This window comes from Pongo pygmaeus, chromosome 16, assembly GCF_028885625.2.
Source record: "Pongo pygmaeus isolate AG05252 chromosome 16, NHGRI_mPonPyg2-v2.0_pri, whole genome shotgun sequence".
NCBI classification, from domain to species: domain Eukaryota; kingdom Metazoa; phylum Chordata; class Mammalia; order Primates; family Hominidae; genus Pongo; species Pongo pygmaeus.
The window spans coordinates 89,774,835-89,795,937 of NC_072389.2; the positions used below are offsets into that span (position 1 = coordinate 89,774,835).

A 21,103-nucleotide genomic window follows, 5' to 3' on the forward strand; every position below is an offset into this window, starting at 1 on the left:
GCAGCCCTGTGATGGAGCTGCATGGGGTTTGTTCATAGCCACAAAGAAAAACTTATAAGTGGATTAGTTTAGGGTTTATTTTAAAAGAAAATAGAAGCGTAGCTGTGGTGATCTCTTGCTTAATGACTAACGTAAGCTGGCATCCCTGCTTTCCTGTGTGTGTGTGTGTGTGTGTGTGTGTGTGGTGTGTATTGAAGATTGATGAGCTGGAAGAACAATGCAGTGAGATCAACAGAGAGAAGGAGAAGAACACGCAGCTGAAGAGGAGGATCGAGGAGCTGGAGGCAGAGCTCCGAGAAAAGGAGACAGTGAGTAATGGTGCTCCGAGCAGGGCCCCTTGGCATCCTCTTGGCCTTGCGGGGTGGCACACAGCAGGTGTCTTGGGGCCTATGACTGGTCCTGGCAGCTGCCTGGATAGCAGCATGGAGAGAGAGCTGGGAGCCACAGCAAGGTGCAGACAGGCTGGAGCAAAGGCCTCCCCATGACCTCTGCCGCCTCCCCGTTACCCCTGTTCTGTAGCTGGTCGTGCAGATCCACAAGGGAGTTGAACATTTCACAAGACACTCAGATGCGTTTGTCATCTGTCCTCAGAAGTTGAGTTTTGCTGCCAAATTAATGCCGCTAGAGATCCATGATGTAACCACTTATTTTCTTTTTTAAAAAAATTTAAAATGTATTTATTTTATTTAAGATGGAGTCTCATTATGTTGCCCAGGCCGGTCTTGAACTGGGCTGAAGCATTCTGCCCCCCTCAGCCTCCTGTGTAGCTGGGACTATAGACACACGCCATGAGAGCACCACACACACGTGCCCACCACACCACAGCCCAGCTCCCGGCGCCAGCCACCTGCACTCGCCGCCACCATGCCTGGCCTACAGTCATTTATTTTCTAGGGAGCAGACAGTTAGGTGCACACATGTTGGAGGCCGTGCGCATGTTACCAAACTCTCTAGGCCTCACTTTCTCCACTTATAAAACAAATCGGAAAAACATCTGCCTTGTTGTGGTGTGTACAGACTTCACGTGACAAGGCGTGTGACACACTTCGCCCTTGGAATTCTCTGAGATGAAGTATTCGCATGGTCACTATCACTGTCTATGCAAACAGGACAGGTTCCCAAAGCTGCTTCCACGAGCGTGCACACATTGGTGATTTTCAAGAATATATTTTATCTGACTTGCTTTCATGTTCTATCTCAAATTTTTTTTTCATGTAGGAGCTGAAAGATCTCCGAAAACAAAGTGAAATCATACCTCAGCTCATGTCAGAGTGCGAATATGTCTCTGAGAAGCTAGAGGTACGTGGGTTGGGGGCACAGCCATCCTGGCTCAGACGAGAAGGCACAAATGTCATGGTACTCATTTTCCTGCTTCCTATCACTTTCACACTGAGAATGCTGAAGGAGAGATTCTCTATTCACAAAAAGCTGGCGGTAACTGCACGCCAGATGGCACCGCATCCACCCCTGCCCTTGGGGCAGACTCAGCAACGTTTGTCTTTTGGTTTTTCCAGTTCTATGAAGGTTCCTGTGCATCACCACAGTGTAGACGACTGTTTCCTTGCAGAACCTTGGTGGGGGTGAGGAGCGGGGGGAGGTGGCTTGAGAGCCCAGGGTCAGGGTGTGGGGCCACCTCAGCCACTCCCTTGCCTGTGGCCTTGGGCACTGACCCTGGGCAGGCCTTCCTCCCTATCCTCAGATTTCTGATCACTAAAATGAGGATTTTCAGGGTTTCCTCCACCTCGGAGAGCCTCTTCCCCGCAGGTCCTCTGATACACACGTGGCGCTTCATGTAGTTACATGACCCTGGAATTGGTAACCAGTTCCTGTGCACATGTTCAGAAAACTCTCTGTTTATTCCCTCAACATAAAGCTCTTATTTGATACAAAGAGTTCAAGGCTTATGGCTCATTTAAGGACTCACAGCTGTCCTGTCTTTGGGAACCTGCTTGTGATTTACCTAGATGTGCCTCTGTAGGCTTGTGGGGCCCAGCGCCACAGAACATCTCCATGGTAACAGCATCAGAGGGTGCACAGACTGGCTGTCCCTGAGTCATTGGCATGGCCAGTCCTTCCTCTCCCAGGGCCAGAGGCTGGCCTGGGGCTGAGGAGGCCACGCCTCTCTGTGGGACCAGGGGAACGAGCCACTCTCCCATCTGTTCTGTCTCAGGATGGAACTGAAATGTGGTCTCTGCTAGCCACTCAGACGGGGATTTCAGACTTTCCCTGCTGGGCCCTGTGTGAGGTCTCCCTCAGGCAGGACTCTGCGTTCTGCCTGCTTTGTTGGGTCTTGGGTTTTCGGGCCGGGTGTGGGTCCCTCTGTGGGAGAGCAGGCAGGAAAGGAGGAGGTCACTGAAGTGCCTGCTGCTTCCCTTTTGATGTCTTGGTCACAGGCTTGTGTGCTGGGGTAAGCACGTCTCCAGGCAGCTTCAGCCCTGGCCCAGGCCCTCAGGTTGGATGGAGAATGGTTGGTTCAGCCGTAGCAGGTTTTGAAGGACAACTCTCGTCACTCAGTTTTCCAGACCCTTCTCCCTTTTGCTTTGCCAGGCGGCAGAGAGAGACAATCAAAGCCTGGAAGACAAAGTGCGTTCCTTAAAGACAGACATTGAGGAGAGCAAATACCGACAGCGCCACCTGAAGGTGGAGTTGAAGAGTTTCCTGGAGGTGCTGGACGGGAAGATTGACGACCTGCATGACTTCCGCCGAGGCCTCTCCAAGCTGGGCACCGATAACTAGGGCTGGCCGAGGCCCAGGCCCCGCCCGTGAGTCCCAAGCGTGTGTGTGAGACCAGGTAGCTCTAGGACGTTCTTCTGTGTGCATTGCTTCTGTAAATGCAGGCGCAGTTTGTCATGTTTCCAAACCAGTTGTGCCGTCCACTCACTCCTTTCCAGAATAGAAATCTCCTCTCGCTTCTCTAGCCTTGTGAGGTTGTGGACAACTGGAAGATTCTGACTCAGGAATCCAGAACTAGGTCTACCTTCAACATTTATGCAGTCAGGGCAGGGATGTTTATATCTTTCATAAGGGCTGTTGCAACCATATGAACTGAAAAAACGCATTTTCTAATCCAAATATTGATATTCTTTACACCAAGCCATCAGGCTCCTTTTATCAAATAGCATTCAGAGTATTTGAATGTCCACCAGTCACCAGCCCCGGGGGGCACAGAGAGAACAACATTCCTCTCTGTCAACATCGAGAGGCTTTAAAGCAACTGTTTAGTGGAAACTTTCTGAGAGATGGAAAACAAGCTTCTGGTGGGTGCATTTTCTGGCCCGGAGTTGCCTGCATCCACGATACTGCCCCCCTGCCCCCCAGTTTGTATGGTTGCGACAGTGTTCCTTTTCTTGGTTTTAATTTCTGAGCAGATGATTGTGCTGTGGGAACAGCACACAGTGAGGGTGCCTAGCACAATGTCTGGCACAAAGTAGGTGCTTAATAAATATTTGTTCAATTAAATGTGTACACAGAATTTAGTGTTTTAATCAAACCCCACAGCAGAGCTGGGACCCTGTCTAATGATGCACCGTCTTTGCTGTGCTGGGTAGTTATCAGACATGAATGCCACTGTCTGGTCAAACCCAAGCTGGGGCTCGGGTGGCCCTGGGGCAGGGAGGGAGAAGGGGAAGCAGCAGGAGCTGGTCTCAGGCCCCTGGAGCCCATCCGTGATGCTCTGTCCCTGGGGGTCTCCGGACCCTCGAATCACCTTCTCCCCTAGGAATGGTGACCCAGGGATTCCAGGTATAGGGGCTGCCCAGGGCTTGGGACCTAGGTAGGGTAGGATTGTCTTATGGGTCTGGACAGCTGGGAAGAAATCGCAGGCCTTTCGCGGGGGGAGAGAGCAGCTCAGCCGACAAGCCTTGGCCCTCAGGACAGAGGTGTTCCACCCAGCTCTGCCTCCTGCCTTTCTCAGTTTCTCCTAGGGAGGGGACTGCAGCCATAAACCTCTCCTCTCTCACTGAGCTGCTCAGTGGGGCCAGCGGGCCTGTGGGTGCTGTTGGCATCCTGCCCTGGGAGATTGCCCGTGTGTGGCAATATGTCTTGAATCCCTGGCCCCACGCATCTCTAAATGCCTTGAGCAGGGGGGAGGCTTTGGTGCCCCCTTACCCCTTTGAGAACCACCTAAGAGGACTACTCCTTCTAGAAACCTCCTCCCATGGACACGGTTAGACTTTCTCCCTGCTGAATTTGGATTAATGAGCAAACAACCCGAGGAAGGAGGGAGATGGGGTCCGCACGCATGTGCCCTGGGCCCCAAGGTGAACACATGAGTCCTCCTCCTCTCCTTCCCTTCCCCTCACGGAGACACCTCTCTGAGCTGGGGAGTCTTGTTTGGGATGCGGATAGAAGGGAAGGCTGGGGATCTGGAGCACCAAGGCACTTTTAGAGGAGCTCCCGCAGGGTGAGTGGGGGCTTTGGTTGAGTACACAGGGCTTTTGGCAGACAGGAAGTGGAAAGCGTGGCCAGCCATCTTTGTGATTCGGGATAGTCTGCTGCTGGCCCTGCCCTTTCCCCAGAGCTCCAGACGGCTCTCAGGACAGTTGGTAGCAGCTCCCTACTGGCTGCACCAGGAGACCAGAGAGCAGAGCTGGCTATGAGTCAGCCCTGTGGCCCAGCAGCGGGATAAGGGGATTCTCAAGCCAGCCTGGTCTGCCCAGCAGCAGGCTGGGTGTGTGGCTGCCTGGGAGCAGTGGACATTGGGTTCCAAACACCTTCCACTGGGGTCTTCAGATGATCTCTGCCTCTATCAGGTGACTTATGAATCTGGAAAGAGCCCTCTTGACTGACAAGAGAATGCTCAGGTGACATATGCATAGAATAGTTACTAAAGCCACTTGTGCATTCTGATAGCAGTGACTTCAGAAAACTCCAGAAGTGGAGGTGTAGAAAATGTTGGAAGAGCCATTTCCACAGTGGGCTGCTGTGCAGTCAAGACCCATGATCCCAGTTCACCAACCACTGAAGAGTGTGGTGAGCATCCTGTGGGCAGCAGGTGAGGAACTTGGATTCCTCCTGCTGTGTGTCCAGCTCTACAGCTGTTGCAGCCCTGGAGCTAAGAGTAGTAAGGACTCCCTTAAAGGGAAAGGTAAGTTGGGCTTGGCCGTGAAAGCACAACAGCTTTTACAAAAGCACTGAACTTTCCATTCCTTCTGCTTTTCTCTAAAGATCTTAGTGTCTTTTCATTTACTTTCTTTTAAAATAATGGCCCTGGAGCAACCTGGACAGTGTTCCCTTGAGCTGGTGTGACGTGCCCTCGTTTATTCTGACATCCAGCCCAGTCTCAGTACTGTTGTCATAACCTTACGCCAGACTCAGGCAGAATGTAAGCCATTCACTCGTGAGCATCGCAGCCGCTTGTGCTGCCTGGAAGCTGCAGGGCCAGGACTGCATTTTCAGTTTGCAAATGAGGTCTCCTGATTTTGGTGTTTCCAAGACTGGCTGCTATACCTTGATAAGCTTTCCTTCTCCCTCCATGAAACCCGGTGTCTAAAAAAGATCAACTAAAACTTGGAACCCTTTAACCAAGAGGACCTTTAAAAATAACCTTTCATTCCAGTCAAGACCCAGCTTGATGCATTTTAAAGTTGGGAGTGGCGAGGAAGCCTTCCTAGTGCCGCCCGGGGAATGTGAAACCACCAGAGCAACAGGTTGGGACAGTGTGGTCAGGCCTTGGAGGGAAAGAGAACCAGTATCCACACAAGACCTCGAACTTGTGTGGCCACTCAGTTTCATCTCTCCTGCCTGCCATCACATTAGACTTTAATTGGGTGAGAGAACAGAGCAGAGACTGTCACCTGCATTTTGCAGATGGGAAGTAGAGACAGAGAAAGTGACACGCCCAGGGTCACCCAGCAGTGACCAGCAGCGTGGACTCTGCATCCAGGTCTCCTGGACCTTGATGCAGTATCTTTTGAGACATGCCACTCTAGTCCCTTTGGTGACCCGTGGGTGCCAAGAGAGAAAAATTCTCTTATATCCTGATAAGAGCATATTACAATTATATTATTTTAATATGTGTCCACAGCAAAGGACAGTTTACAAAGATGTGAATCTGAATGACATTTAGGAATGTTCGTTATAAACGATAAGTTCCACTTTGGAATGATTCTGGTTTTGCAGGAATCTTTCCAAGAAAGTTGGTTAAAATGATGTCTCTGCCAGTGAGGCCAGTTCTATGGAAAACAAACACACCCTGAGTTCTTTATTGATGGCTTCAGTGGAGGCAGAGCAGTATGTTCAAAACAAGTGGGAGGCCCTGAGATGGCAGGAATGGAAACAGAGTTCTGGCTGGGGGTGGCCTGTCCACTGCCCGCCCCTTCCTGGAGATGCACTCCTTTCTGGCTCTCTGGGGAGGGAGCAGCCTTGCTCAGTGGTGGGAGTAGCTTGAACGGGACCTGATCAACACCCAGGAAGACTGTGCACAGAGGGCAGTTGGTCTCCAGCCTGCAGGCTCCATGAGCACAGCCTTCGTGGTGGTGGGCAGGCGCCTGCCTGCTGTGGACTCCATTTGATGCAAAACATCAAGTAAAGGGTGGAGCGTAATACAGTGAATATGCCTCCCAGAAACATCATGCTCTGCCTATTTTAACAGGGCTCTTTTTCTTTAGAAAAGTCTCCTTCTCTATAGAAACTAGGGACAATTTTGGATGAGAGCCAACCACAGGACGCGCAGGGGACGTAATGGTGGGACCTCACATGTGGCCAGGTGCACCTTTGGGAAGAAGGCAGACGTGATGTGACTTAGCACAGGCACTCAAAAGAGGGAGCCAGCCACTGATCTTTGCTAATATCCAGAAGTGGATTGTTTGTTCCATTCATCCTTCTAGAAGCTAAATTCTTTCATTGCGTTGAGACATCACTAGATTTTGAAGCACTTGCAAACTAGAAGCTTGCAAGATCAATGTCCATGTATATTTTTAAATGATATGCATGCTTTAAAAGGACCCTAATTTCTGAGTACATGGCTTCCCCAAAGAAACAGTATATATTCTGGAGATGATGGGGGTTTCGGCATGGAGAGGGACTCCTGTCTAGTCTAGAAGTGTGTGTTACTTACATGCCTCTTCCATGTACCGATCTCAAGAATATGGGTTTTCTAGTTTGGCTTTAAACACTACCCAGGCAGGAAGGTGGCTTTGGTAAGAATTTTGAGCTGGATGAAATGTTCTAGTGAACTTAGGACTGTGTGTGTGCGCACGCATGGGTGTGTGTGTGTGTGTGTGTGTGTGTGTGTCTGTGTCTGTGAAGAAACAGCAAAAGGGGAAGTGGGAGAAACAGTAAGGAAGAGTTTTTAATTAAAAATATGTATACCTAAGAGGAGACTTTATTTTCTATTTCTGGTGGTGATGTTCTATGTTCTGGAATCCATTTACCAGAAGAGTTTGTGGATCTTTTGTTTGAAGTGGAATTGTACAGTGCCCTACTCTCTCTGACGGTGCACAGCCTTGCGGCAAAGTGGTCTCCTGGGCCCCAAAGACCCCCAGAGACCCCCAGGGCACCTGGCAGGAGCCCACAAACCACGGCAGAGTCCCAAGTGGTGCATGTTTTGGCTAGTGATGGGCAGGACTGATGATTCACAGCTGTGGGGCTGTGCTATTGTTTTTACCCTCTTGTACTGCTTTTAATAGGAAGTCCCGACTTTACGTCAGTTGTGAGAGCAGCGTCTTATGATGTGACAGGCAAGAAGACATTCCTTGCATCAAACGTAAGAGTTTAATGAGAAGAGTGGAGTGGATAAGTGAACTCTCCCGAGAGTACTGTTTTTTGTTTCCCTTTTTAAATGCTTTCTTGGTACATAAATAATATACTTTTTTTAAAGAAATTCCAGATGAGTGGGGAAAAAACCAATCACCTGTTATTACACTATCTGATTATAACCACTGTTAACATTTCAGTTTTTATCTTTTCAGACTTTTTTCTATGCATCTGTGTGTTTTATTACTTTTTCCATGAAATATAATCATATTATACATACTGTTTTATAACTTTTATCCCTTTTAACGCTATATTGTGAATAGATTTCTATATCAGTAAATATGTAATTACATTACTTTTAACCTCTATGTGGGTTGTACCTTGGATACTTAGGTTGTTTCCAATTTTTTTACTGTTGTAGTCAAGGACATAATGAAGTTTTTCTAACATCCTTGCGAACTTTTCAGAATATTGACTTAGGGTAATTTTCTGAAGTTATCACTGGCTCAAAAGTACGCGCCTCCCTATCTGCGGCTCCTTTCCTTCTGAGGCATACAGGACTTCACCCTCCATTCCCCTTGTACTCATTCAGGGTCCTATGACTAATTCTGGCCAATGAAATGTGAGCAGAGGTGACACATGAAGCTCCAGACAGACACTGAAATGCCCATGAGCAGTTCTGCGGTGTCTGTCTTCCCTTCCCTCAGCAAATGCTGATGTCCCAGGGACAGAGCCTCTGTCAAGCCTGGATCCCTGAGTGACTACGTGGAGCAGCCCCCTTCTCCTTTCATGTTACCCTCACCTGCCATCCTGCATGGACGTGTAGCATGAATAAAAAAAATAAACCTTAGGTGTTAACCACTGGGGTTTCAGGGTTAATTGGTTAACTGCAGCGTAACATATCCTGTTGCAACAATAAAAAAGTGTGCACATTTTTAGGACTTTTAATATGTATTGCCTCAAATTGCCTTCCAGAAAGACAGCCCCAATTATACTCCCACCCACAGTGTGTGAGTGTGTACTGCTTCCTCTTTAACACTGGAGTTACCCTGGGGACAGAGAGCTAAAAAAAAATTTTTTTTTGGTTAAAATGTAACCCTTTAAGGTGTTCAGCAGTATCATTGATTTCTAAGAGGTTTATTTCATAAACATTGTAAAACAAAATTTTAAGTTGCATGTATGGCTTTTTAAAAACGTTTAGACATTAAAAAAACACGTTTTAGTCAAGTTTATCTGTTTTTTTTTTTTTTTTTTTTAATGGTTGCTACCTATGCTGTCATGCTTATGCGGGTCTTTTTTTTTTTTTTTTTTGAGATGGGGTCCACCCTGGCCCCCAGGCTGGAGTGCAGTGGCATGATCTCAGCTTACTGCAACCTGCGCCTCCCAGGTTCAAGCGATTCTCGTGTCTCAACCTCCCAGTAGCTGGGACTACAAGTGCTACAAGTGCATGCCACCACGCCCAGGTAACTTTTTGTATTTTTAGTAGAGATGGGTTTCGCCATGTTGCCTAGGCTGGTCTCGAACTCCTGACCTCAGGCAATCCACACGCCTCGGCCTCCCAAAGTGCTGGAATTACAGGTGTGAGCCACCAAGCCCGGCGAGGTCTTCCCAATTCTGATGGCAAGGTTGTATAAATATTCACCACTATCTCATTCTTGTACTTTTATCATTTCTTTCTAAACAGTTAAATCTGTGATCTGGCTGGGCATGGTGGCTCATGCCTGTAATCCCAACACTTTGGGTCGCCAAGGTTGGGGGAGGATCACTTGAGTCCAGGCATTTGAGGTTACAGTGAGCTTTGATGGCACCGGTGCACTCCAGCCTGGGGAACAGAGCAAGACCCTGTCTCTCAAAAAAATTTTAAAAACCTCTGATCTATCTGGAATGTATTTTCTAAATTACCCCAACACTGTTTATTGGGAAGTCTATCCTTTCTGTATTCTATATGAAATCACATTTTTGCCATACACCTAGCCCTTCTGTTGGATGCCAGGATAAGCACCCTGGCCTCGAGTGTGCTGTGAACTCTTTATTATGGGTTGTTATCTTCCTGCACATTCTAGCACTGGTAGCGCATTGTTTGTATCGCCATAGCTTTGGACTAAACATCCTCATTAAACTTTTTCAAAACTTGCCTAGTATATTGTGCATGCTGGGCACGGTGGCTCACGCCTGTAATCTCAGCACTTTGGGAGGCCAAGGTGGATGGATCACCTAGGGTCAGGAGTTCGAGACCAGCCTGGACAACATGGCAAAACCCCGTCTCTACCAAAAATAGAAAAAAAAAAAAAAAAAAAAAATTAGCTGGCTGTGGTGATGGGAACCTGTAATCTCAGCTACTTGGGAGGCTGAGGCAGTGAACCCAGGAAGCGGAGGTTGCAGTGAGCTGAGATAGCACCAGCCTGGGCGACTGAGCGAGACTCTGTCTCCAAAAAAAAAAAAAAAAAAAAAAAAACCTTCCAACATTATAAAATTTGAGATAATTTTATAATGTTTAGAAAAATTAGAAATTGGATTGAGTAAAATTTACATATTTTACACAAGAGGACTAACATCTTTATAATATTTAACCTTTCACTTCAGTAAATTTATAATGTTTTATGTTTCTCAGCCTATCTTTTCTAGTATAGGTGATTTTTTTAGTGTGGTTACTATTGTAAATGAGATCTTTTCCCACTACTTTAAAAAATGAAAATTAAATCTGTCGCTTTTATGACTTTAAAACATTAAATAAAACTTATGTAAGTGTAAACATTATTTAAAAACATAATGTAGAAAATTAAAGTCCCCCATAATTAAAATCCCTTTCCCCCAGAAAAACAGTCAACAGTTGATGCATATTCATCAGTTTTTTTCCTAAAGTATGTTTTAGCACTTTGACCATGTGAGACAACCCTTCTGCTGTTAGCATTTTTCTCTTTGCAATAGAGCTTCCTATGTCAGTACACATCAATCTACCTCATTCTTACCTCTGCATAAGAGAGTAGTGTGTGGTTGTATAATAGTTTAACTTGGCGATTGGTTATTTATTTTGTAACTAGCCAGTTACTGAATTATTCTAAAGGTTTTGCTGTTGTTAATTTCTTTTGCCTTTTTCAGTTGGGTAATAGTTCTGGGTAGGTTGATAATTTTATTCCCATATTTGTAATTTTATTTCACTTTCTCAACTCATCACATTGACCGGTACTTTTAGAACAATGTTAAAAAACACTTACATAATTGTGCTGATATTGTACATTATTTTATATATATATATATATTTTTTTTTACTTAGAAGAGTGTTTCTCCAAAACTATAAATTTGACTCTTAGTGTAAAATAATCTTAATATTTGAATTATACATTAAGGTTATGCCCTCTATTTCTAGTTTGATGAAAATATTATTAGTAATGGATGTTGGGGTTTTATTAAATGGCTTTTTTCCACATCTGTCAAGATGATCAACTGGCTTTTCTCTATTATGACTTTAGATGAATCATTTTAATAGATTTGCTAATGTTAAGACATCTGCATTTCTACAAAAATCTGATATAGTCATAGTATATTATTCTTTTAATATACATCTTTCAATGTTAACAGTGGTTATTTATGATTGGTTGGTCCATAGTAGATTTTTATTTTGTGTTTCTTATCTGTACTTTCTGATTTTTCTACAAAGATCGTATATTACTTGTATAATAAAAATAAGAGCTTTAAATTGTGAAATTCTTCTGGATTTGGTTTTCTCATTTTATTATGGAATTTTTCATACTTAAATAAGATGAATAGTTGTGTAATTTTTTTTCTGCTTTGTCAGTTATTGGTGTTTGTTAACTTCTTAAAAAAATTAAAAAGAACTTGGGAAGCTCTGTTTTTCTATGCCCTGGAAACATTTAAATATTTAGAATTTTTTGCTCTTTGAAGTTTTTATAACATGTATGAAACTGTCCAAATCTAGTGCCTTTTTAGGAAATATGGGTTTTTTTTTCTATTTTTTTTTACGCTCATTATTTTCTTCAAACTTTATTTCTATTCTGTAAGTTTTTGGCAATTTAAATTTTCCCGGCTAAGCACAGTGGCTCATGCCTATAATCCCAGCAACTTCAGGAGGCCGAGGCAGGAAGATCGCTTGAGCCCAGGAGTTCACAATCAGCCTGGGCAACATAGTCCCTACTAAAAATTAGCCAGGCATGGTGGTGTGCACCTGTAGTCCCAGCTACTCAGGAGGCTGAAGCAGTAGGATCACTTGAGCCCTGGAGACCGAAGCTGCAGTGAGCCGTGAGCATGCCTGGGACACAGAGCAAGACCCTTTCTCAAAAAAAATTTTTTTAATTAAGTAAATTTTCCTAAATAGTGATTCTGTTCCAATTTTCAGATTTGTTGGCCTGGAGTTGTAGTATTCTGCTTCCTCATTCCCATGTTGTGTGTGCTTTCCCTTTTTGTTCTCATTAGTTTTTCCAGAATTAGTCTGTTTCATTGATCTTTTCAAATAACCAACTCTGAGATTTATATCTGAATTTACTGTTTGACTATTTCATGACTCTTTTGGTTTTGTTCTTAATTTTTTTCCTTTATTATTTTCCCACCTTCTTAAGTTACATGCCATGTTAACTTTTTCTTCCTTAATAAAAGACACAGTTACTAACATTGTAAGGTACGACTTTTCCTCTGAATACATCTTTATCCATATCCCTTAAATTTATATTTAGTGTTCTAAGTTATAAATAATTTATAATTTCAGATTTGACTTTATTTTTTTACTGGAGTTTTTTGAAGTTATACTTTTAAATTTCCAGGTAGTTTATTTTGTTGTTGTTTTTAGCATTTCTTACAAACTTCTAGTTTTATTGCCTTGTCAAAGAGAGTATGGCCTGTACAATTTGTGCATCTTGGAGATCATGGATGTTTTCTTGAGACGTAATACATTTTTAGTTTTAATACATATCCCCAGGAAACTGAAGAAAAAAGTATATTCTCTGAAGGGAACAAAATTCAATCAGATATATTCATTTGACCTTATAAAGTATAATATTATGGACCTTTAATTTTAATTTGCTTGATTCATTAAGACTAAGAAAGATATGTTAGTCTTCTATTATTGTATTTCTGTCTGTTTCTTTTGTTTCTAACAGTTTTTGCTTTGTTTCTTTTTGATGTTATTTGGCAAATGTTCTTTTTATATTTAAGGGAAAAAATATTTTCCTTTAAAGACTTGTATACCTTTGTGAATTTTACCTGATTTTGTTGTAATCGTTTCTGTAGAAATACATAGTTCAGTAAAATATTTGTGTCTGTTTTTAAGTCAACAGAAATCTTTCAGAAGTCCTTTGTATCTTAACAAGATATTTTGGAAGTTCTTGATCTCCCTACGTAGGCTAATGTCCTTGCAGGCTACTCCTGAGCAACCTCTAGAAACCAGAAAGGGCAAGGAAACGGCTTCTCCCCGGAGCCTTTAGAAGAGAACACAGCCCTGTCAACACCTTGATTTTAGCCCAGTGAGACCTATGTCGGACTTCTGACCTACAGAACTGTAAGATAAGAAATTTGTCTTTTAAGCAGCTACTTTTGTGGTGATTTGTTATGGCAATAGAAAACCAATGCACTCTCATGTGCTTTTACACACCCTATGGTCTGAGAGCCTCTGCCCCATAAATCCACTCAACTATGTGGGTTTCACATGCCATGTGGCCTTTAACCAATAACCTCCTCATTCTGGCTGCTGTTACCACCTGCTTGATTCCCTAGTTCAAATTCTGAAGAGAGAGAATGGACGAACAGATGAATACACAGGTCTGACTGGCCTAGCTCATTGCTTTTCACTCCAGGACAATCCATAGGATTGGCTGTGCTAGGAGCAGATGCCAGTCCTCCTTTGGCCAGAAGGCCAGACTCCCAAGACAAGGTACATGGCTGTATAGGAGAGGTCAGAGAAGACCTGGCGGAAAAAGCTGTGGGGCTGAGACCTAAGGATGGGCATGGGTTTGCCAGGACATGAAGGGTGCAGGGAGAATTCCAGGCACTTATGCTTAAGAGAGCAGGCCCTTTGGGGGCAGGCAGGAAGCAGCATGGTATTGCTGGACTAAAACCTGTGGCAGGGGCAGGGGCTGCCCAGGGGAGGCAGCCAAGTCTCTGAGGGTTTTATCTGCCAGGCTGAGGGGCTGCCCTTACTGTGTGGGCTGGAAAGTCAGGCAGAGGTGAAGACTGGCAGTGCTTTGGAGGCCAATTGGAGAGCTCTGAAGCTGGGCAATAGGAGTCACTTGTCCCCACTTCCTTGGCTCTGAATTCCCTGAAGCCAAAGTCTGGATTGACTTCAAGGCTTGGCTGGAAAAAGCAGGAAAAGGGAGAAAGGAAGGAGAGAAGGTTCCAGAGGAGGAAGGGAAGTGTTGATGCACAGAAGACACAAGTGGGCCAGGAACTTTTATTGTGAGAACATTATTTTGAAAAGGATCCTTTTTTCAAAGGCCTCTTGTGTTTGGCAGCCCTTAGAAAGCAAATTCTGAGAATTATTTCAGCCTGATTAAGCTCACTGGTATCTCAAAATACTGAAATTATAAATACGTAATTACAAACAATGCCAAACTGCAAAATATGCATAAGAAAAGTCCCACAAAGTTCTGATTTTGCTACTTTTTCAATTCCAAATTCTTTCCCTAGGAAGTTTGATGCTGAGCCTGGCCTGTCTGTGGTGGGGAAGGAGGCCTGGGCCACAGCCACTGGACCTGTCTCTGGGATCTGGACCTGATGCCCAGCGAGTAGCCCGCAGGTTGCGTCCCCCACTGGAACACCCCTGGGAATCTGGGTGGGAGCGGCAGGTACAGGGGCCAGTGCAGAGTCAGGGCTTGGCCCATCAGGCCCAGGCCAGCACAGTGAGGCACATTCATTCGTACACAGGAGTTGGATTTGCATTCTGAAAAGGTAGCACACATGACAGACCCGTGGGCAACCTGGCAGTGGCCGGGAAATCTGCCAGTGGCCATGCCACAGAGGGAGGCCCAGGCTGCAGCTGCTGAAAGGGACTCATGCCCCTCCGAGCTGTGCCAACTGAGGCCCCTCAGGCTGCTGTGTGCCAGAGTTAGTTAAGACGACACTGGAAGGCCGGGTGTGGTGGCTCACGCCTGTAACCCCAGCATTTGGGAGGCCAAGGTGGGCGGATCACAAGGTCAAGAGATCGAGACCATCCTGCCAACATGGTGAAACCCCATCTCTACTAAAAATATAAAAATTAGCTGGGTGTGGTGGCGCACGCCTGTAGTCCCAGTAGTCAAGAGGCTGAGGCAGGAGAATCACTTGAACCCAGGAGGCAGAGGTTGCAGTGAGCCGAGATCATGCCATCGCAGTCCAGCCTGGTGACAGAGCAAGACTCTGTCTCAAAAAAAAAAAAAGTATTAAAAAAAAAAAAAAGACACTGAAGTAGGAAGATTTCTGTTCTATATCAGGACTTTCTTTGGAAACGAGGTGGATTCCTTTTGTTCTGTGGAAACCCAGGATTACCATCACCAGAGTGAGGGTGATGAGGTTAGTAGGGATGCTTGCAGTCTGAGAAACGAATGGACTGCTTTGCATCGGTCCCTTCCCCTTTCCTGATTTTAAAAATTTAATTTTAAGAAAATACTTCAACATGAGACTTCAGTTCCTGAGGAAAATAACACTATTCCTCCATCCTTAGTATTCACTTAAACAAATGTTTAGCTAAAATCTTATTAAAAACTTTAAGCCCACCCAGACACGGAAGGCTTTGCTTTTACAGCAGCTAAGGTATGTTTTCATTACCCCATGAGTGATGCTAATGCATTGTAAATAGTTCTTTATTATGAGTTTATGTAGTGCTTGGTGCCTAAAATAAATTTCATTTAAATATTTTAAATAACTCCTGAATATAAGCAATTTATTCTGATTACTGATAAAATAATATTCACATTCAAACCTACAAATCTGAGAAATCATTATTCCATATGCACAGAAGGCCACAGTCAGTAGTCTAATAGTGCTGCTTACCAGAGTAGTGTAAACTTCTTTCAGAATTAGGGAACAATTCTAGATCACCCATGGTGAGAAATAAGTGCTCTTCTCTTAGGCTAGCGACACTTCCGATGGGTCTTGACATCCCACCTATGGGCTGGTGTATGAAACTCTCATCTCTACTTCCCTCCCCAGTTTTAAGAGTCACCATGTCACATAAAAGCTCCAGCATCGGCCAGGCATGGTGGCTCAGGCCTATAATCCCAACACTTTGGGTGGCCAAGGCAGGTGGATCACAAGGTCAGGAGTTCAAGACCAGCCTGGCCAACATAGTGAAACCCTGTCTCTACTACATATACAAAAATTGGCCGGGCATGGTGGTGTGTGCCTGTAATCCCAGCTACTCGGGAGGCAGAGGCAGAGAATTGCTTGAACCTGGGAGGTGGAGGTTGCAATAAGCCAAGATCGTGCCACTGCACTCTAGCCTGGATGACAGAGTGAGACTCTGTCTCAAAAGAAAAAAAAAAAAAAAGGCCGGGCGTGGTGGCTCACGCCTGTAATCCCAGCACTTTGGGAGTCTGAAGCAGGCGGATCACGAGGTCAGAAGATCGAGACCATCCTGGCTAACACGGTGAAACCTTGTCTCTACTAAAAAATACAAAAAATTAGCTGGGCATGGTGGTGGGCGCCTGTAGTCCCAGCTACTCGGGAGGCTGAGGCAGGAGAATGGCGGAGGCAGGAGGCGGAGCTTGCAGTGAGCCGAGATCGCAACACTGCACCCCAGCCTGGGAAGCGGAGCTTGCGGTGAGCCGAAATCGCGCCACAGCACCCCAGCCTGGGTGACAGAGTGAGACTCCATCTCAAAAAAGAAAAAAAAAAAATGCTGCAGCAACCCACACAAGGCCCTGCTGATCTTCCGGGGTGTTATGTGGCCCATCCATCAGCACCCTGTTAGTGTGCTTTTCAATAGGTCTTAGACTCACCCACTTTATTCAAGCCTACTGTGGCGGGTGCCTTTGTCAAACTTGAGCCTAACCGTCCCACTGGCCAGGGTCCTGCTCGTCACTGTCCTCAGAGTCAGCAGACACCCTCTTGATTCTCTGGAGCGCGGCCTTGATGCTCCTCTCAAGGTCACTGGTGCGTCTGTTGCTGGTTGGTTTGCTGCTGGGGTTTGGGCCAAGATCAGGGTGAACTTTCTTCAGTTTGACCCCTTGCCTTATGGCAGCCAGAATGTGCTCATTGATTGAGGCGTGGGGAGGGCGCACCGCCGGCACTTCTACCTTCCGGAGAGAAGCTCTGCCATGCCTTAAGGAGGCCAACACTTCATCCATAGATCCTGAAATTGAATAAGCAGAGCTAGTACTATCAATAAAACACATTCCCTTCCCAGGACATTATTGCTATGAAATTGTAAAATCTCACATCAGTTAACACCATGATTTAAACAAATAATCACTTCATTAAGCAAATGCCTTGATTACCTGCTAACGATAAGCTCCCTGGTTGAATCCAGGATAGGTGAATAGCTCATGTTTTAGCTTAACCACTTCCTTTCTGCTAACTTCTTCAAATCCATAGCAACTGACAGAAACAGGCATTCACTTTTGTTAGAATGACTGTTTTTCAAGACAAATGTGATCTGTCCCTCCCATCCTGAAGAGTGTTATGGAGGCCTGGGGTGGAAGAGTCTCACCCACTGTGCGTGACCTGGATACCTCTGAAGCTGTATCTCCTTCATTACGCTGTCCAGCTAAAAGAAATCTTTTAAAAAAAAATTTATCCTGCTCAATTTAACTTCAGTCTTGGATATTAGTCAGTGATGACTCATTCTATGACAATGAAGTGAGTAGGTTTCTACACATGAAAAGGCTTAAAATAAAACTTTAATCGGCAACTCAATGAACTGCCACCGGAGGGGTGGCGCTGGCACATTTTTCTGTATATAATGTGTTTAATTCCACCTACATTACCCTGAGGTGGCTTACATACTTTATTTTTGAGGATGTGAAATGCTGTCAAAACAATTAGATCAGAGCTTCAAGGCATTGGTGAGGAGAAGCTATTCTTCACTCTGGCACCTGGAGACCCCTGAGAGGGTAAAAATCTTTTATCACCTGCTGGAGACAGGCTTGACTGTGGCCACTAATTTAGAGATCTTCCAGGTAAGGCTTCAAGATTAATAATCAATTCTAGTTCAGGACTGAAAGCCCATGCTGTGGCTAACAAAAGGCTATTTTGCTTTAGATTCAAACCTATACCTTCTTATTACAATTTCTTTCTGGGGGTAATGAGACAGGTTTCACAATCAAGGGCATTCTCTGGTGCAAATTCACACTTTCTTATTCTTTCCTGTGAATTAGCATTTGTGAGTTGAACAGAACTTCCCAAAACCATGTGCATTAAATCTGGGCTGGGAATGTGGCACCCCACAAAGATCTGCCCACTTCCAAAGTCCGATCTAGACATAGCCATGCGAACTCTTTACTTTTCATTCACAGGGCAGTTGTTGCAAACCCCATGGAAACAGGCCATTGAGTCTCCACCTAATATTTGAATATTTTCATTTGTACCTGGTTCTAGGTACAGTGAAGCTCTGAACTCAGAATAGCCAGATTGCTCAATTAACCAGAATCACAGTTTGGAACTGTTATATCATTCATAACACTTATTACAGTAACCTTGCACAGTTTAGGTGGAGGTGCTTAAGCATAATTTTAAAAACAAATTTACATAAATTTTGCTAGGATTTATCTAAAGTGCACACACATACCCCCCCAAAGCAGTAGGCTCCAAGTCTAGGCAGATTTAGGCCATTCTCCTCAACACTTAATATCTAAAGCCATAATTCGAATTCTGAGTGAGAACTATATAGCCCTATTAAAGAAACTGTCAAGAGTATTCAGTGTACTGCACTTGCCAAGACAAGTGGCCAACTTTTTCTTTCTGTCCCATTACACTTTAGAAAGATTTCCAATAGTAAGGGTCCTCAGTGTGCTAGTCAGTCTGCAAGAACAGCCTTCTACATTCTGGCTAGTATGCCTCTACGGTAATTTCCAACCAGTATTCTGCTTAAAATACAACAACTGGATTCTATAAAGGACTCAGAGATGCAAGAGTAAGCATAATTTAAAACAGTATTGAAAAGTATTCCAATGGCAGAAATCAAATACATACTGAAGTCTTAAGAAACTTCAAATAGGTTGATACTTTAACGACCTCAGAAATCCCAAGTCATGCGATTATTGAATGTACAGAGATGGTTTCTTCAAACTGAATTAACATGTATGAAACCAGATTTAGGCTATACTATACTAACTTTCCAATAAAAGAATAATGATACTCAAGGAAGCAAATACTGGAATATTTTAAGGCTATAGAGAATTACAAAAATGATTTCCATTTGAAGATGACGGCTTCTGAAGCTAGAATGCTTCAACAGCTTAACAACTCATGGGGAGCAGGGACAGAATTCCAGTGGATTACCTGGACATGAAAAACTTTCCAAGGAGTCACGTGGTCGCTCAGCAGGTGATTCGCACACTAGAGGACGTGGCTGGTCATCTTTCACTGGAGCCCGGAAGCCTAAGTTCTGATGAGTTGCATCTTGAGAGGATGAGGACAGAGCAGGGAGAGGAGGGGGTGGGGGCGGCGGTGGCAGTGGCGGTGGTGGTGGAGGAGGAGGAGGTGGTGGCAGTGACAGTTCCTCACTGGATTTGGAATGTGTTTGATCACCAACTGGAACAAAAACCTGGACAGGGATATTTCCATGACAGTTTTGACACTTGGGGCTTTTCGCGTCATCAGCTTCCAATAGGGGAACACCTCTAGTTTTCCTAGAGGACGGGTGAATTACTGACACCGCATGGGAAGCTGGCAAGCACGTCTGCTGGGAAAGGTCACCTGGCAGGTTTGGAGCCACAGGTTCTGAGCCAGAGGTGTTTCGGACAGATTGAGTTAGGTGTTTCTGAAAATGAAAAACCATGGTGAGCAATCTGCCACAAGTGCAAACCATCAAAATGCTGAAACTTTCTAGAAATCTATAAACACATGCATTTCTATGCATGGATGGTCTAATTCACAAAGTGACTTCTTGTTTGTACAGCCATCCTTGCTACCGAACCCATTTTTCATGGATTAAAAAAAAGATAAGCACTTGTATCCTTTGATCAAGTATTACCTTCTCTGTAATAAAATGAAGATATGAAAGCATACATATAGAGGAAAATAGTCATCAATTTTTAGTATGGAAAATTAGAAATGCTAAAATACGAATAATAGGATATTTGTTGAAAAAATTATGACAAATCTATTCAAAATATTAAGTTAGCCGGCAACAGAGCGAGACTCCGTCTCCAAAAAAAAAAAGCCATAAAAAGTGATAAATAGTACAATGCCTGAAACATCTGAAAAAATCAGATACAGTGTTCAATGAAAACGAGATATAAAATAATATGTATTATGATTAAAAATGAGAAAAGTTCTATGAAAAATGCCAGCACAGTCGACATCCAAGTGGCAGCTATAACAGAGCCTGTGGATATTTCTTTTCTCTTACTTTTAGGCTTAAGAGTTAATTTCATAATTTAAAAAATGTAAACTGAAAAAGTTCTGGTCTTTCAGGTATTCATTTGATAAAGAAAAACCTAGCCCTACAAAGAGCTAATCTTGAGAGGAGGTCCCTAAAGAAGGCACTGATTAGCCAATAAAACATAAAATGTAATACTATGAACTCATTAAAATGAACTAGCTCTATACATATTAACATGAATATATCTCAAAAACCTAAGTTAAAGAAACTTGCAAAGGATGCGTTCAATATGATCCTATCAATGCAAACCTAAACACACACACACACACACAACCCATTCAATCCATGATAAACTCAAGGAGTATTTCCATTTCCCTCACTTTCTGCTCCTTTCAGGACAAATAGCAATGTCATGGCGACAAGCCCCCAAACCTCCCTGATGCAGACACAGCCATGCAGCTGCCATCCTGCAGCCTTCTGTCAGAGACCATGCCAGCAGAATTAGAATCCCAGAAACTGGGCCAGAGAGCTAAACTCCAGTGGTCATCCAACTGATCTCCATCCAACTGATCAGGTCATCCCTCATGCTGGGGTTCCCTGAACCACCCAAGGATGCCCTCTGTGGCATCCCAGCTGCAGCATGTCACTGTGACTCTGGACTGTTAAGTTCTGCCTTTGTTTTTTTGTAGAGACAGGGTCTCGCTTTGTTGCCCAGGCTGGTCTCAAACTCCTGGGTTCAAGCAATCCACCGGCCTCAGCTTCCCAAAGTGCTGGGATTATAGGCGTGAGCCACGGCGCCTGGCCGAGTTCTGCCTTACATTGCACAGACAGTCTGTCCACCCACAATAAATTAAATCCTTTACCTCGTACAGCCCTTCAGATATTCAAAAAACTTCCTTGATCGCAACAGATACCATGTATCACATGATTTTATTTCTAGTT

At 44.4% G+C, this 21,103-nt stretch overlaps 2 protein-coding genes across 4 annotated transcripts in view; one reads left to right on the forward strand and one right to left on the reverse strand.

Annotated features, from left to right (window-relative positions):
* The window catches only part of HOMER2 (homer scaffold protein 2), a 139,092-nt gene extending 128,395 nt beyond the window's left edge, over positions 1–10,697 (forward strand). Inside the window, exons 7-10 of one of the 2 annotated variants that reach the window (XM_054451757.2) lie at positions 198–308; positions 1,219–1,299; positions 2,548–2,762; positions 7,629–10,697. In XM_054451757.2, coding sequence (XP_054307732.1) covers positions 198–308; positions 1,219–1,299; positions 2,548–2,736 — 381 coding nt within the window. In that variant the 3' untranslated portion in view covers positions 2,737–2,762; positions 7,629–10,697. The other variant, XM_063652835.1, reaches the window with a different exon arrangement.
* A 294-nt stretch (positions 10,698–10,991) lies between these two features.
* WHAMM (WASP homolog associated with actin, golgi membranes and microtubules) overlaps positions 10,992–21,103 on the reverse strand; it is a 29,574-nt gene continuing 19,462 nt past the window's right edge. Inside the window, exons 9-11 of one of the 2 annotated variants that reach the window (XM_054451754.2) lie at positions 19,117–19,597; positions 16,617–16,969; positions 10,992–15,036 (exon numbers count right to left, since the gene is read on the reverse strand). In XM_054451754.2, the coding sequence (XP_054307729.1) occupies positions 16,665–16,969; positions 19,117–19,597 (786 nt within the window). In that variant the 3' untranslated portion in view covers positions 10,992–15,036; positions 16,617–16,664. Of the gene's footprint in view, positions 15,037–15,461; positions 16,970–19,116; positions 19,598–21,103 lie in introns of those variants that run through there. The other variant, XM_054451753.2, reaches the window with a different exon arrangement.